This window comes from Poromitra crassiceps, assembly GCF_964638095.1.
Source record: "Poromitra crassiceps genome assembly, chromosome: 18".
NCBI lineage: Eukaryota > Metazoa > Chordata > Actinopteri > Beryciformes > Melamphaidae > Poromitra > Poromitra crassiceps.
This window is the reverse complement of record NC_139636.1, coordinates 27912514-27925312: the sequence shown is the minus strand read 5'-3', so window position 1 is coordinate 27925312 and position 12799 is coordinate 27912514. Positions and strand designations below refer to the sequence as shown.

Genomic DNA, 12799 nt, shown 5'->3' with positions numbered 1-12799 from the left:
GCTGGGAAAAGCTTTTTTTGTTGTTGGTTGAACTGTTCCCCACTCTGCATAGTTGCACGTTATGGAGGATGCATAAATGCATGTGGGTGGTAAGCAGTCATTTTGAGGGGGTCACAACGAGCCAAAACATCTGAGAACCACTGCTCCACCAAGCCTGAGGTCACCGTGATCGGTGTCCCCAGGAAGCCCACTGTGACGGCACCTCAGGCTGTTAGTGGACGACCATCCAGCTGTCTGAGCATGGCCTGGACGACGCTCTGCAACAGAGGGACCAGTCTGTCGGCTGAGGCCAGGCTGCCGGACGCAGGTATATGGATGAGTGCTGCTCTGCCCTGACTGTGATGCAGCGAGCAGTAATACGCAAAGTCACAGAGGTACCTGAGGAGGAGAGGGAAAGCATTAGCTTATCGCATCCGAGTGCAGACTACGCACGACAGATGATCGGACTGATCATGTTTACTGACGTGCGTGCATTTGACTTTTGGGTTAGTGTATTATGTCAGGGTTCCTGAACACAAATAACTAGTCATTGTCAGAAATGGTGGAGCATGTGTTTTCACAGCTCCCTGAGTCATTTTAACATACAAATGTGAGACTTTAACTTTGAAATTCTCTAAAATGATACTGTAAAGAAATTGTTCTGTATTGGTGCGTAGTCAGAGTCCTGATCTCAAATATATCGGTCATTGTCAGAACTTATAGAGCAGGTGTTTTCAAAGTCTGAGACTATGGGCCTCCTCTCACACAAGGTTTGGAACCACCTCCTTAGTTCACTTCATTAGTTTTGCTCAATTCCTGGATGCCTATGGGATCATGATTATGTTATTTGATCCCATAGGCACTCAACAAAATAGCCTGATATTGCTGTTGACATCATTCAGACACCAAGTACATAAAGAAAGGTCTGTCTGAAGGCATTTATTTGTTGGAAGAACACCACCTGTACAAGACACTGACTCTGGGAATGTGCGGAAAACAGTAAAATTCCCCCAAACTATTGTATCCTCTGACTGATCTCTTTAACCAAATCACACAGGTTTGGGTTATTCTATGTGATCTCCTTTTGTTAACCAATGTCAAATCTTTTTCACGTCCTTCGCGGAGCCTCCCACTTTGAAAAGCTCTGTTATAGAGCAATGTGTTTTTTTTACAGCACCCCGAGCTTTAGAAAGGAAGCACAGCCACAGAGCCTACCTGCCGGCGTCCCTGCAATAGATCACATCCATCCCTGCTCGTTTCAACAGCTTGGAGAGAGACTTCATATCTATAACTGAGTCCAGCTTCTCTGCTCCTCCTGGCACGCAGCAGCCACTGTCGGGACAGAAGCCGCACACGTCTCTGTCCGAGTAGCCACTGTTCCTCCCTGTTTGCTCCAACATGACGACTCTGGAACCTCTGGCTATCCCCAGATGCACAGCAAACTTGGACACACACACACACACACACACACACACACACACACACACACACACACACACACACACACACACACACACACACACACACACACACACACACACACACACACACACACAGGTAGAGTGAGATATTCAACTTGTCATAGCATAATGGCTAGTGGATTGACATAGGCTTTAACAAGTGTCCAGACACATTAAGAAGACCATACCTTTGGGTTGAGAGTTTGCCAAAGTTCAGCGATGATCTGTTGTGTTTTGACATAACTCACTGGCAACTCCTTGATGTAAACACCTATCCCCTCTCCCAGTCCAACCACCTTCAAGCCCTTCAATAACACGTGTAGGCATTTTAAGTCAATATCATGTGCTATATTGTTGATATCATGTAAAGACTTATCACTACCAGGCAAGGGCCTGTCAAATATTTCAAAGTTTACCTGGGCTGCTTTCCAGCTGGGGTTCACCAAGAACTGTCTGAAAGGTCCAAACCCTCAAAAGATTAAAAGACTTCAATTTTCCTACAACTCCAAATCATAAACTCCAGGTTTACGAGTTAGAATTGTGAATCTATATTTTCCTTTTCATTTACCTGTAACAACCACAATTTCGCATCCATCCATGGTCAAGTTTCCAGAGTCTATAGGCGCAAAGGAAAGATATTATATAAAACATTACATTTTGTATTCAACAGCAAGACACTAAAACAAGTGAAGAATATGTTCACTTCTATTTGTGCATCAAGCTCAATCTTATGAAGACAAACCACATACCCGCAGCTCTCTGTTTGTCCACTTGGGGGAGCCGTTCCCTTGGAAATGATGAAGCCTCTGCTGCCTTCATGTGCTCCTCGTAAATTCCTAGATTTTCAAAATCAGAAGTCATGAAAGACAACATTGACTGTATTGCTTTTTGTCTGAAACAAACAGGCACAATCGAAGAGCAGCAAAAAACAAACATTGAAAATAACTGTCTACGTGGAATGCCAATCAATTCCATAATACGCATGTAGTTTTCAGTTATTTCCATTTGAATTTAGTTGTAGTTTTCAGTATTAATTTGGTCATTTTTGTTTTATAGTGTATTTATTGTTATTATTATTTATTTGTTATTTTAAACATTTGATTTGTATTTAGTTTTAGCTTCAGTTTAGTATTCTTGGTCGGTGTTGTTATTTTTAGGTATAATGATAGTTCAGAAAGGATATTTTGTTTGCAACAAATGTGTACTATAAACAAACAATAAATCACAACTTTGCTTTTTTTGATAAATTTTTAGGCCTAGATCCTGCTGCAAATGCACTAGCAGACTCAACAGCAATCTGACGTCAAATAACTTCTCTGGACCCCTTTTGTAGGCTACTTTCATGGGCTGAACAAATAGATCTACAAGATAGCGCCATCTTGTGGCGTAATTAGCGTTCAGTAGATAACATTATCCACTCAAAATCCATTCGCTTTTTACCCTGCACATAAGCAAGATGAACAAAAAAAATGTCACCAAGCATATTTATATTTTATTTAGTTATACAAACAAACTATTTAATTTTCTGTATTTTATTTATTTATGTATTTATGTAGCCTATTTATTTATTTTTATTTGCGCCATTCGTGTGGTAAACCACAGACTGGGGGAAAAGGGGCAGAGTGTAAACTCTACAGGTCCTTTATATTTCTGACGGCACATTAAAGCATCATCACATCTGATCTGCCAGGGAAACGGATCAGATGGACCCGCCCACCTCCTCCTGCACTTGTCAAAGGGCACTGATCACAATTCGCATCACACAGGCAGTTCTGCATGCAGACCACGCACCCGCAAATGACACCAGGCGAACCGGTCCTCTGAATCCACACGGCAAAGGAACCAATTTAAAAAAAACTATTTGTTATTACTTTTCGTGACAAAATGTTGCAGTTTAGGAGAACTTTTGAGAGCGAAAAACATCAACTGCAGGAGCTCAACAGCAGACTTTCCCAGTACCTATCAAGAACCAAGCAGCTGGAGCAGGAAAACGCCTGTCTAATTAGTGAAATCAATCAACTCAGGCAAACAAAGAAGGCCGAATGTGAGCACCAATACAAGGCCGAGGTGCGGGATCTGAGGAGAATGGTGGGACAGCTGTCGTTCGAAAAGTCCCAGGCCGAGATGGAGAGAGAGAAGCAATGGCGAGAGTTGCAGATGCTCCAGTCTCTGTGCAGCCAGGAGACTGCGGTGTGCAAAGACATCGGCGGCGAGCTGAAAGGCTGCGAGAAGGAGCTCCACCACGCTCACAACTCCAACAGCGCACTGGAGCAGCGTTTATTCCAACTAGAGAACGAGTATAAACGCTTAGAGGACGCGCACAACCAAGAAATTGCGCATCTGCGCCGTCAGGTCGACTCCCGGGTGGTACCCATCATCACGCAAACTTACCGTGGCCCTCAAACGGCTTCCGTGGAAGAAGTGCAAGAGTATGCCCGAGGTCTGTCCGAGGGGTGGATGGAGACCTTCGAGATGTATCAGCAAAAGGTGGAAGAGATGGAACAGTCGATCAAAGCGGACCAGGCGAGACTGGAAGACCTGCGCAGGGAGAAGATGCTTTACGCCGCGGAGTTCGACAAATTACGCGCCGAGGCGCAACAACAAGGAAAGATCCAAATACATCTGGAAGAAGAACTCGTACGCATGCAGGACACCTTTCGGGGGGAATTCAATGAGTTTCAGGTACGGATGAACACGTTATGACCGTGGTGAGAGAGACAGTAATGGTTTAGGCCACTACTATTTTATTGTTATTATTGTTGTTTTTTAGAGGGAGTGAAGTGAAGTCAGAATTCAAAGCCTAAATATACAAAATTGGAAAATCTCCAGAACCATCTCCCCTTTGTCCCACTAAAGCCCAGCTGCTGCTCCCTCTGCGCCCTGCCACAGTGCCACACCCACTGGAAGTGGGATAAGCACAGTGCTACACACCAGGCAGCCACATTATTTGACATCTGATCAGTCTGCTTCTTAGGGGAGATAAAGCTGAAATAATTGTTTTAATTCAAGAATATAACATCTGAATCCATTCACTCCTATTAACCAATAACAACATAAGCTCATGCGATGCAAAATATGGCATCCTGTGTTGTATAGCCTAAAGTCAGTAAAAAAAATGGCCACAAGTGCAAATATCATGTCTATAAGAAATCTCCTCTGTAACCACTCTGGCTTTAGTGTTCAAGAGCTATTACAACATACTGTAGATGTTGGCTCTGAAATCAATAATAAAACGTATCACTTCTAAATGTATTGGAATTACCAACATAAGGTGGTGGTTGGCAAGTTTGTGTTCTCATAACCATCAAACACAGAGCTTGCATTTGACCCCATTTGACCCCAGTAGCTATAGAGAGATTGAATAGCTTTGCTAAATGGCATTTTACCTCCCCAGCACTCCATGGCTCTTTATACCAGCCACTTAAACCAATTAGCTGTCAGACTGACAAATCCTTATTACCCTCCTAAAGATGGTGCCCCAAGCAGGTCAGTCAGCTGCGACTGGCTACTGTGCTCATATAGGCATCCCTTTTATATTGAAGAGGGGGGGGGGCTACTGTGCTCATATAGGCAGGGGGGGGGCTACTGTGCTCATATAGGCATCCCTTTCATATTGAAGGGGGGGGGGTAGATTTTTCTCACAGTTTAACCCCATGTTACAATCTGTAATTGAACACGGCATCTGTTGTGGGATGCCAACTGTCATTTAGGGGACAAGCTTCAGACAAGAATGATTGGGACAAACACTGGCTTAACTGCTCCACATGATAAATGCAATCTGTTAATGAGATCAGACTTGATTTACAGTACACAGGAAGTGCTGGCCCAATTCCAGATCTATCTATTCTGCAAATGGTGCTAAGTAACCCTATCCCTAACCAACACAAGCAATATAGACCAGTGGTTGAGTTATCAAACTTTTCCACATCAAGGACCCCTAAACTGACACAAATTAGATTACGGGCCCCCCTTGTGATAGTTTTCTCCACTGCGCGGGCTCGCCGCACGCAGCTCGGCCAGTACGTGGCCTCGCCCGCAGCTCAACTGCTGCATGGCCTTGCCTGCTCTATTGGCATGCACAGTGCACAATCGCCTGCTCTATTGGCATGCGCAGTGCGCAATTTGCACAACTTCGCATCACGGATGACATCACTGTCACTGATGATGTCACAATGCCTATGACATCAATGATGATGTCACATTGCCTATGACATCATGATTATGTCACAATGCCTATGACATTATCAGTGCCTATGACATCATCAGTGATGTCATAAGATGATTTTGGTCAATAATGATGTCACTGATGACATCACTGATGATGTCATAGACATTGTGACATCACCAGTGGGACAAAAATTGAAAAAGACAAACAGATATTGCCCACTTGCTCCCTTTTTATTAGATATAAAAAGGATAACGTGTATGCAAAATAGTCATACATTCTGTCATTGTGTTACTTATGGATGGAATTGTAGTGAAAATAATGTATTTCCCTCTTTGCTGGGGACTCCCTCAAGGACCCCACTTTGAGAAGCACTGATATAGACCAGGGGTTCCCAAACTTCTCCAAATAGCATTCGCCTTTGGCCACGGCCCCTCTATTGCAAGATGTCTTTAAAATCCCATTCCCAATACTATTGAAAATGTCACAAATCACATCCATATAGCCTCAGAATATTTTTACTTACTTTTATTAATGTACTAACCTAATAATTACCTTTGTACAGTATCTCAAATCTGTTCTAATTTCTTCATATTCAATATTTCTGTTTTCTGTTATAAACAATGTTCCAGATTATTACCCACACCAGGGGGAAATGACAATGAATGTGATGACGTTTTGACTGGCAGGCAATTAGACAGATTGACTTGGCAAGTATGATTTTTATGTGGAAGGAAAATATTCAATTATATTTGTTAATACCACACTAAATATAATTATAAAAAATGTAAAAAAATATATAATATTCTTGATTTATTATACTGTAGTATTAACAAATATAACTGAATCATTCCCTTCTCCATAAAGATGCTATTTTTTTTAAGCATTTCCATTAATTTCCTGAGGCCCCCCTAGTGCCCCCTGGTGGCCCCCACTTTGAAAACCAATAGACAATACAAGCCTATGCCAAGTTCACAACTTTCAGTGCTTTAGTCAAATATAATGTTTTCATAGAGCATGTAAAACGGAGATGAATGAGACAGTAATGTTACTTTCAGTTAAATTGTGAGATAAACAAAAAATCACATCCCAATGGACATTACTGTCAAAATATGACAATATGTACAAGACCAGAGTTAATGTCAGTTTTATTTTCTTTCTTTTTCCCACCAGATGATTATTGAGCAGTTGGAGCATGAGCGGAATATTTTGGCTGACAGCATTGCAGACAAGCTACAGGACCATCAGCAGCTCCTTCAGGTCAAGATGGATCTGGGCATGGAGGTGGCTGCCTACAGGTGAGTCCACGGCTTTTCATCATTTGTCCAGTCTGAATAGAACTTCGTTTGATAGCACTTTAGTGCTATTCAACAGGTAGCTTCTCAAACGTACTCAAAAAATGAAAGATGAAATATAAGTGATCAACTTGGTCACCGTTCACTCTGATGGTGAAAATACCTGATTACCTCCGCCAAGGAGGTTATGGTCCCGGTGCCGTTTGTCAGTCATGAAACTTGGTGGAAGGGTGGGTGACGTGTAGAATGGGCCAGGGAAGAACCAATTCAATTTTGGCGCTGATCCGATCTGATCCGGGTCAAGGGTGTTAGGGGAAATGGGGCATAGCTAAGGATAGGAAGGTCGTAGACATTCAGGATTCAAGGGGTGGATAGGGGGAGTGGCTATGGCGATGTGGGTGGTGGGAGGGGCGTGGAGAGTGAAGGGGCAAGTTGCTGGGGGGGGGGGGGGGGTGTGTGGGTGGGTCAAGGTTATAGCAGCAAAACACTAACACTAATGAGGGTTTCCAAATTCCAATCATGGAAGTTGGAAACCCTCATTAGTGTTTTGCTTGCACCTGTGTTTACCCTGCCTTTTCGACACAAAATGGCCCCCGTGAGAAGGGTCTATAGGTCGTTCCATTGCAGCATCAGTGCACAGCAGCAGAGCTACTGTATGCCTCCACCATTTTGGACTAAAGGAGGCTACCGTAATGAGCAAAACGTCCCACCTACAAAGTGCCACACAAAAGCACCTCTATCGAAAATTGCCTGTGTTCTTCCTCATCGTTGTGTGTCTCTCTGTCATGGTTTTGTCCTGTTGTCCCATTGGTGCAAGGCAGCATTTTCAGTCCAAAATGGTGGCAGTTTTATCTCGAGGCTTCTATACTCTTTGACGACCGTTGACGTAAATATTTCCTACTATCCATTGTGAATCTATAGGAAGCAAGACATCAAGTACGTAATTGCATTTCATATCCTGCACAAGGTGTTCAGTCTTCATGCTACTGTCAAACAGTAGCCACTCTATGATCATAACAACAGACTGCTATTTTTACAAAGGCACTCACTCTTTGGCTCCATTTACATAGCTATTTATATCAAGCAACCTTAAGTAGGGCCGTCCGGATAGTGTAGCGGTAGATTGGCTGCCTACCAACATGAGGGTCCCAGGTTCGCGCCCCCATGTAACCTCCGGCTTGGTTGGGCGTCCATACAGGCACGATTGGCTGTGTCTGCGGGTGGGAAGCCGGAATGAGGGTATGTGTCCTGATCGCTGCACTAGTGTCTGGGAATAGTGTGATCCTCCCACGTGCTATCATGTCCTGCCGGTGAAATTCCCCGCTGTCAGGTGAAAAGCGGCTGGCAACTGCACATGTATCGGAGGAAGAAGATCGGCAGAGGGGATAGCAACCGGTAAATACTAGGGATGGGCATTTCTAGCAAAAACACTATTCGAAATTCGCTGGCCAAAGTCGACTTTTAATCGAAATTCGAAAAAAAAAAAAAAAAAAATGTAAAAAAAAAAAAAAAAAAAAAAAAAAAAAAAAAAAATTTGGTGAGTGAAATGTTGCATTGTCTCCCCTGATTCTAAGTCTAAGGCTTTATTAATTAATAGAAAAAGCTTCTGCTGTGGATTTTTAGCTCAAACAAGCATTGCACCACTGAAGTAAAGAACATGTTACATGACATTGCCATTTTCGAAAATAAAAAACAGTTTTGACAATCATGAGTGGTTCATTAAATATTTAGTAAGCTCAGGTCTGAGTGCCAAAGGGGTGCCAAAGTCACCCCTCTCTCTCTTCATGGGATTTCATCCGCCATTCATTTTTCCATAAACCTTGCTTAAAATGCTTATAAAAATTGTTTTACTTGCTCAAACCAAGCGATTCGACTATACTTAGAATCAGGGGAGACAATGCAACATTTCACTCACACAAAAAAAAAAAAATCGAATTTCGACTTTCAATAATAAAAGTCGACCTTGATAATAACAACGATTATTCGAAAATTCGAAATTCGATGCCCATCCCTAGTAAATACCGCCCCATCTGGCAGAGTCAGGTTAAGCAACCGGGTCAGCAGGGGGAATTGGCCAAGTACAATTGAGGAGAAAATGGGGGGGGGGGGATTTCAGAAGAATAAAGAAAATACATAAAAAGCAGCCTTAAGTAGCCTGAAGTATTATTAAGGTTGTATTTACTGGCTTTCATCAAAGACATCCACAAAATGTCATAACTCATAACTTTACTCAGTAGTCATCACATGATCTCATATCCCATGTCATCTATACAGCCTTAAACAGATTTGTTGTGGGATTTTCTATGTTAGTATCCAATCAATTTGCAAGATGTTTTTGCTTCAGTGTGTCTCTATAAGGCCAAATCTCCAGCTTGGCACATGTGGTTTGTTTGGGATTTTTGGAATAGGCAGAATGTTTCCTCAGAGGCGTAGCGGTGCCTTGTGTTTTAGGACCTAGCTGCAGTATGTCAGGACCCTGCTTTTGCTTTGGGATTCATAGCAAAGTGCAGACAGCGGCGCATTGTAGCTGTTATTTTTAGGTCAGTCTTTCGGGAAGCTCCTCCGGAGAGCCTATTCCTTTTCTGAAGGACTTCTACTCGCTGTCTTGTTGTTTGCTTTGGTTGAACCATGGCCAAAGAAAGGTGAGCTGTTTTTACCAAACTCTTCTCAGCTCATTGTGAGATGATGACAGTGGTTTGTTCTCGTGTTTTTGCTGACTACTGCCATATATGGCCAGCAGGTCCCTGGATTGATATTGTCCTGTAAGGCTGTGGTGTTTATGTTTGAGGTTTGAGATGGCAGAGCTGAACGATGTGCATCGCCTCGTCAGGTATCTATTCATCATTTTTTACACGCAAGTGGGAAAACGTGAATGACTTTGAAATAGGAAGAAGATTACCTAATGATTTACCATGAAGGGTTTGCCCTTGACTTGAATGTCTTCTTTTTTCTTATTTGTTTTTTGCTGGTTCAGGGCCCTCCTGGAAGGTGAGAGAGTAGATCTGCGAGACGCACACAGGAGGACAAATCAACATCAAAGAGAAAGAATAATAGGTATTGAAAAGTATTTACTTAATTGTTGTTGTTATATGTTGATCACACAAGAGTAGTTTTTGAGTGGATTTCTTTTACTAAGCAGTCAATAGTAAGTAATCAAGAGCTTTGACTTAATAGAAAATGTTTGTTGATTCATTCTCTGCCTCAGATATCAAGATGCCTTCCCGACCCTACGCTCCGAGAGCGGCCACCTCGACCAGACAGCGTGTGGATGTCAGGTACACAGAGCAGACGTCGAACCTGAGAAGATCCCCTGGGCCTCCCTCTGGGTCACTTAGTCCCTCTAGGGTCATTCCTATTTCAGTATCCGGCTGGGCTCAGAATCAGAGTCCTGCGTCCAGGAGGGATATGATCTCATTCACAAAAGCTCGGGCTGAAGCTTCTGCCTCTGCCACCACCACCACCACCACCACCACCACCACCAAAGACAAACCAGTGGCCCAGAATGAAAGCCAACGTAGTCGGGATGCAGAAAAGGTGCAGAAAAAGGCGACAGAAGAAAAAAGTGTGAAAATCATCGCGGCATCACAGCCAGAGAACCAATTCAGCCCCATCATCATCTCCCCCACAGTTCACTCCAAGTCAGTGAGAGTGGTGTCACCACCCATGATGAGCCTGGGCAATAACACAGAGGTGGACAGCAAAAGGAAAGTGAGTGAGGAAAAAGAGAAGAAAGGAAATGGATATCAGAGTGAGGCTAAGATAGGGCCAAGAGAGAAAAAGATATTAGACACTGTGTCTGTGGAGGAGATTATCGAGAAAGTGATCAAACCGGCAGGTTTGGATGCTAAAGTGAGCTCCTCTGGAGACTCAAAGATCACATACCATGTGGAGAAAACGGAGCAGGAGGACGGCACGACCAAGACACAGATTGTGTTGGAGTCCAAGGTGGAGGAGGAGCTGGATTTCTCTGAGGACACTGCCCTGGAAGCCCTCCTCGGCAGAGGGGTGAAGACGGTGACACTGGAGGACATCAAGGACACAGCGACGGGAAGTATGATCCAGAATCTGCTAAGTAGCCTGCAAGGAGGAGAGGATCTGGAAAATAAGTCAGTCAGTGTGGAGATCATTGAGGAGCCTGTGGAGGGTCACAGCGATGAGGAGTATGAGTTTGAGCAGACCACGTCTACTTTTTTCCAGCCCTCTTCAACATATTTCCAAATCGAGGAGCTTGAGAATGTCCCTTGTGACTCTGAAGTTCAGAAGAGTGATGACGATACCTTGAAAACCGACAAAGGCTATGGCAAGGGTGGATCTGTGCAAGTTCAAGAGGTCTCCAGAGAGAGTGAATCTCCATACTTCTCCCATGGTCAAGAGCCTGATGTGTATTTTGTCTCCACACCAGATGATCTGTCTGAACATGAGGAGGGTGGTGGCATAACCTCATATGGCCATTATGGAGTTCTGGATGACCTATCAGATGAGAGGTATTACCAAGATGAAGAACTTCCAATGAACAGAATGGCTGCTGAGGAAAGTGACGAATATAAGTTCATGTCAAGTGATCACTCATTTGTCAAAGAGAGTTTCCCAGAGTGCATAATTGAAGAGGAGATCCATGTCTCCCCAACAGTGCAGGAGTCAATGCTTGAGTTCCTGAGAGAGGACTCTTTGGACCCCAAAGAGCAGCTAAAGGGAGCACTAGAGAAGATACAAGGCTCAGTGTCAGGTCACCTGAAGGACGAATTGGCGTTCTTCACAAACGTCCGTAGCGACAGTCCACAGAATTTGGCGTTCAATGTAAAAAAAGTGCAGCAGTCTACTGACAATGGAACCACCACCATTGTTGCAGAGCTGAATGTCAGTCAAACTCTGGAGGATTCTGGGCTGCTGGAGGCAGAAGGAGATGATCTGTCTGAGGAGCAGATCATGGCAGCTCTTCGCTCTTCTAATCCAGAGCTCGAGAAGGCCCTCCGGGGCGGAGCAGGGGGAGGGTACAGCATGAGAGTCTCCACAGATCAGGATGATACGCACGCTGAAGAGCTAGAAGGTTTCGCCACCGAAGGAGAGTCTGTGACTGGCATCAGTGAGTGGCACACCCAGCTGGGGCCATCAGAAAAGTCCTTCACCTTCCAGATGGACGTAAACAACAGCCAAGCTCAGGCCAGCTCAGAGCCGGTGCTGCAGAAGGTCTCTCATGAGAAAAGAGTCACAACAGTTTACCTTGAAAGCACTTCAGATGACTAGTGAAGAATCCAGTCAAAAATACTCAATAGCCAATTTAAACACTTGTTGAATCACACATCCACAGGGCTTTCTCATGCAGCAATCCACACATATGGCAGTCATATTTGTCTCAGACTATGTAATAAGGCTGTAATTCTTTCTTGTAGTACATTACAACATTAAATAATAATAATAAACGGAGTTGTTAAACTGCTCGATTAATGTATATTTTATGGTATTAATTGCAGCATTACTACACAGCCAAACAAAAGACTTAATGATGAGCCTGACGATGTGTTCATTTTTTATAGGCTAGCTTCAGTTAGGACTAATATCTATATATTGTAGCAACTTTTTATGGCAGCATTGTTGATGGAATATTTTGTTGGCATTGGTTGGCTGATTTTATAGCTTTCATTTGTTCTTACAGATTTCTTCAATATTCTCTAGATTTCTCTATTTTTGTACTAACCTGTGCTACACAGCTGTAATCTTATCTTTCTTTTTGATTGAGTCACTACTTATGCAATTATGTTAGTAAATTATTAGGGGTGTCACGATACACTCAGTTCACGATACGATACGTATCACGATACTGGGTTCACGATAACGATACGATACGATACGATTTTAACAATATTTTTTTAAACTTGAATAATGACAATATATGACTGGAA

At 43.3% G+C, this 12799-nt stretch overlaps 2 protein-coding genes across 2 annotated transcripts; one reads left to right on the top strand and one right to left on the bottom strand.

The window, feature by feature from the left end:
* Positions 1-203: 203 nt before the first annotated feature.
* On the bottom strand, positions 204-2038 carry pgpep1l (pyroglutamyl-peptidase I like; the record flags this gene model as incomplete). Its single annotated transcript, XM_083654801.1, has 5 exons — positions 204-378; positions 1195-1421; positions 1628-1744; positions 1856-1908; positions 2008-2038. The coding sequence occupies 5 exons, from the start codon at positions 2036-2038 to the stop codon at positions 204-206; spliced, it is 603 nt and encodes a 200-aa protein (XP_083510927.1).
* A 1285-nt stretch (positions 2039-3323) lies between these two features.
* On the top strand, positions 3324-12722 carry synm (synemin, intermediate filament protein; the record flags this gene model as incomplete). Its single annotated transcript, XM_083654297.1, has 4 exons — positions 3324-4121; positions 6778-6902; positions 9874-9953; positions 10105-12722. 4 exons carry the CDS (start codon positions 3324-3326, stop codon positions 12141-12143), a joined length of 3042 nt encoding a protein of 1013 aa, XP_083510423.1. The 3' UTR covers positions 12144-12722.
* Positions 12723-12799: the final 77 nt, after the last annotated feature.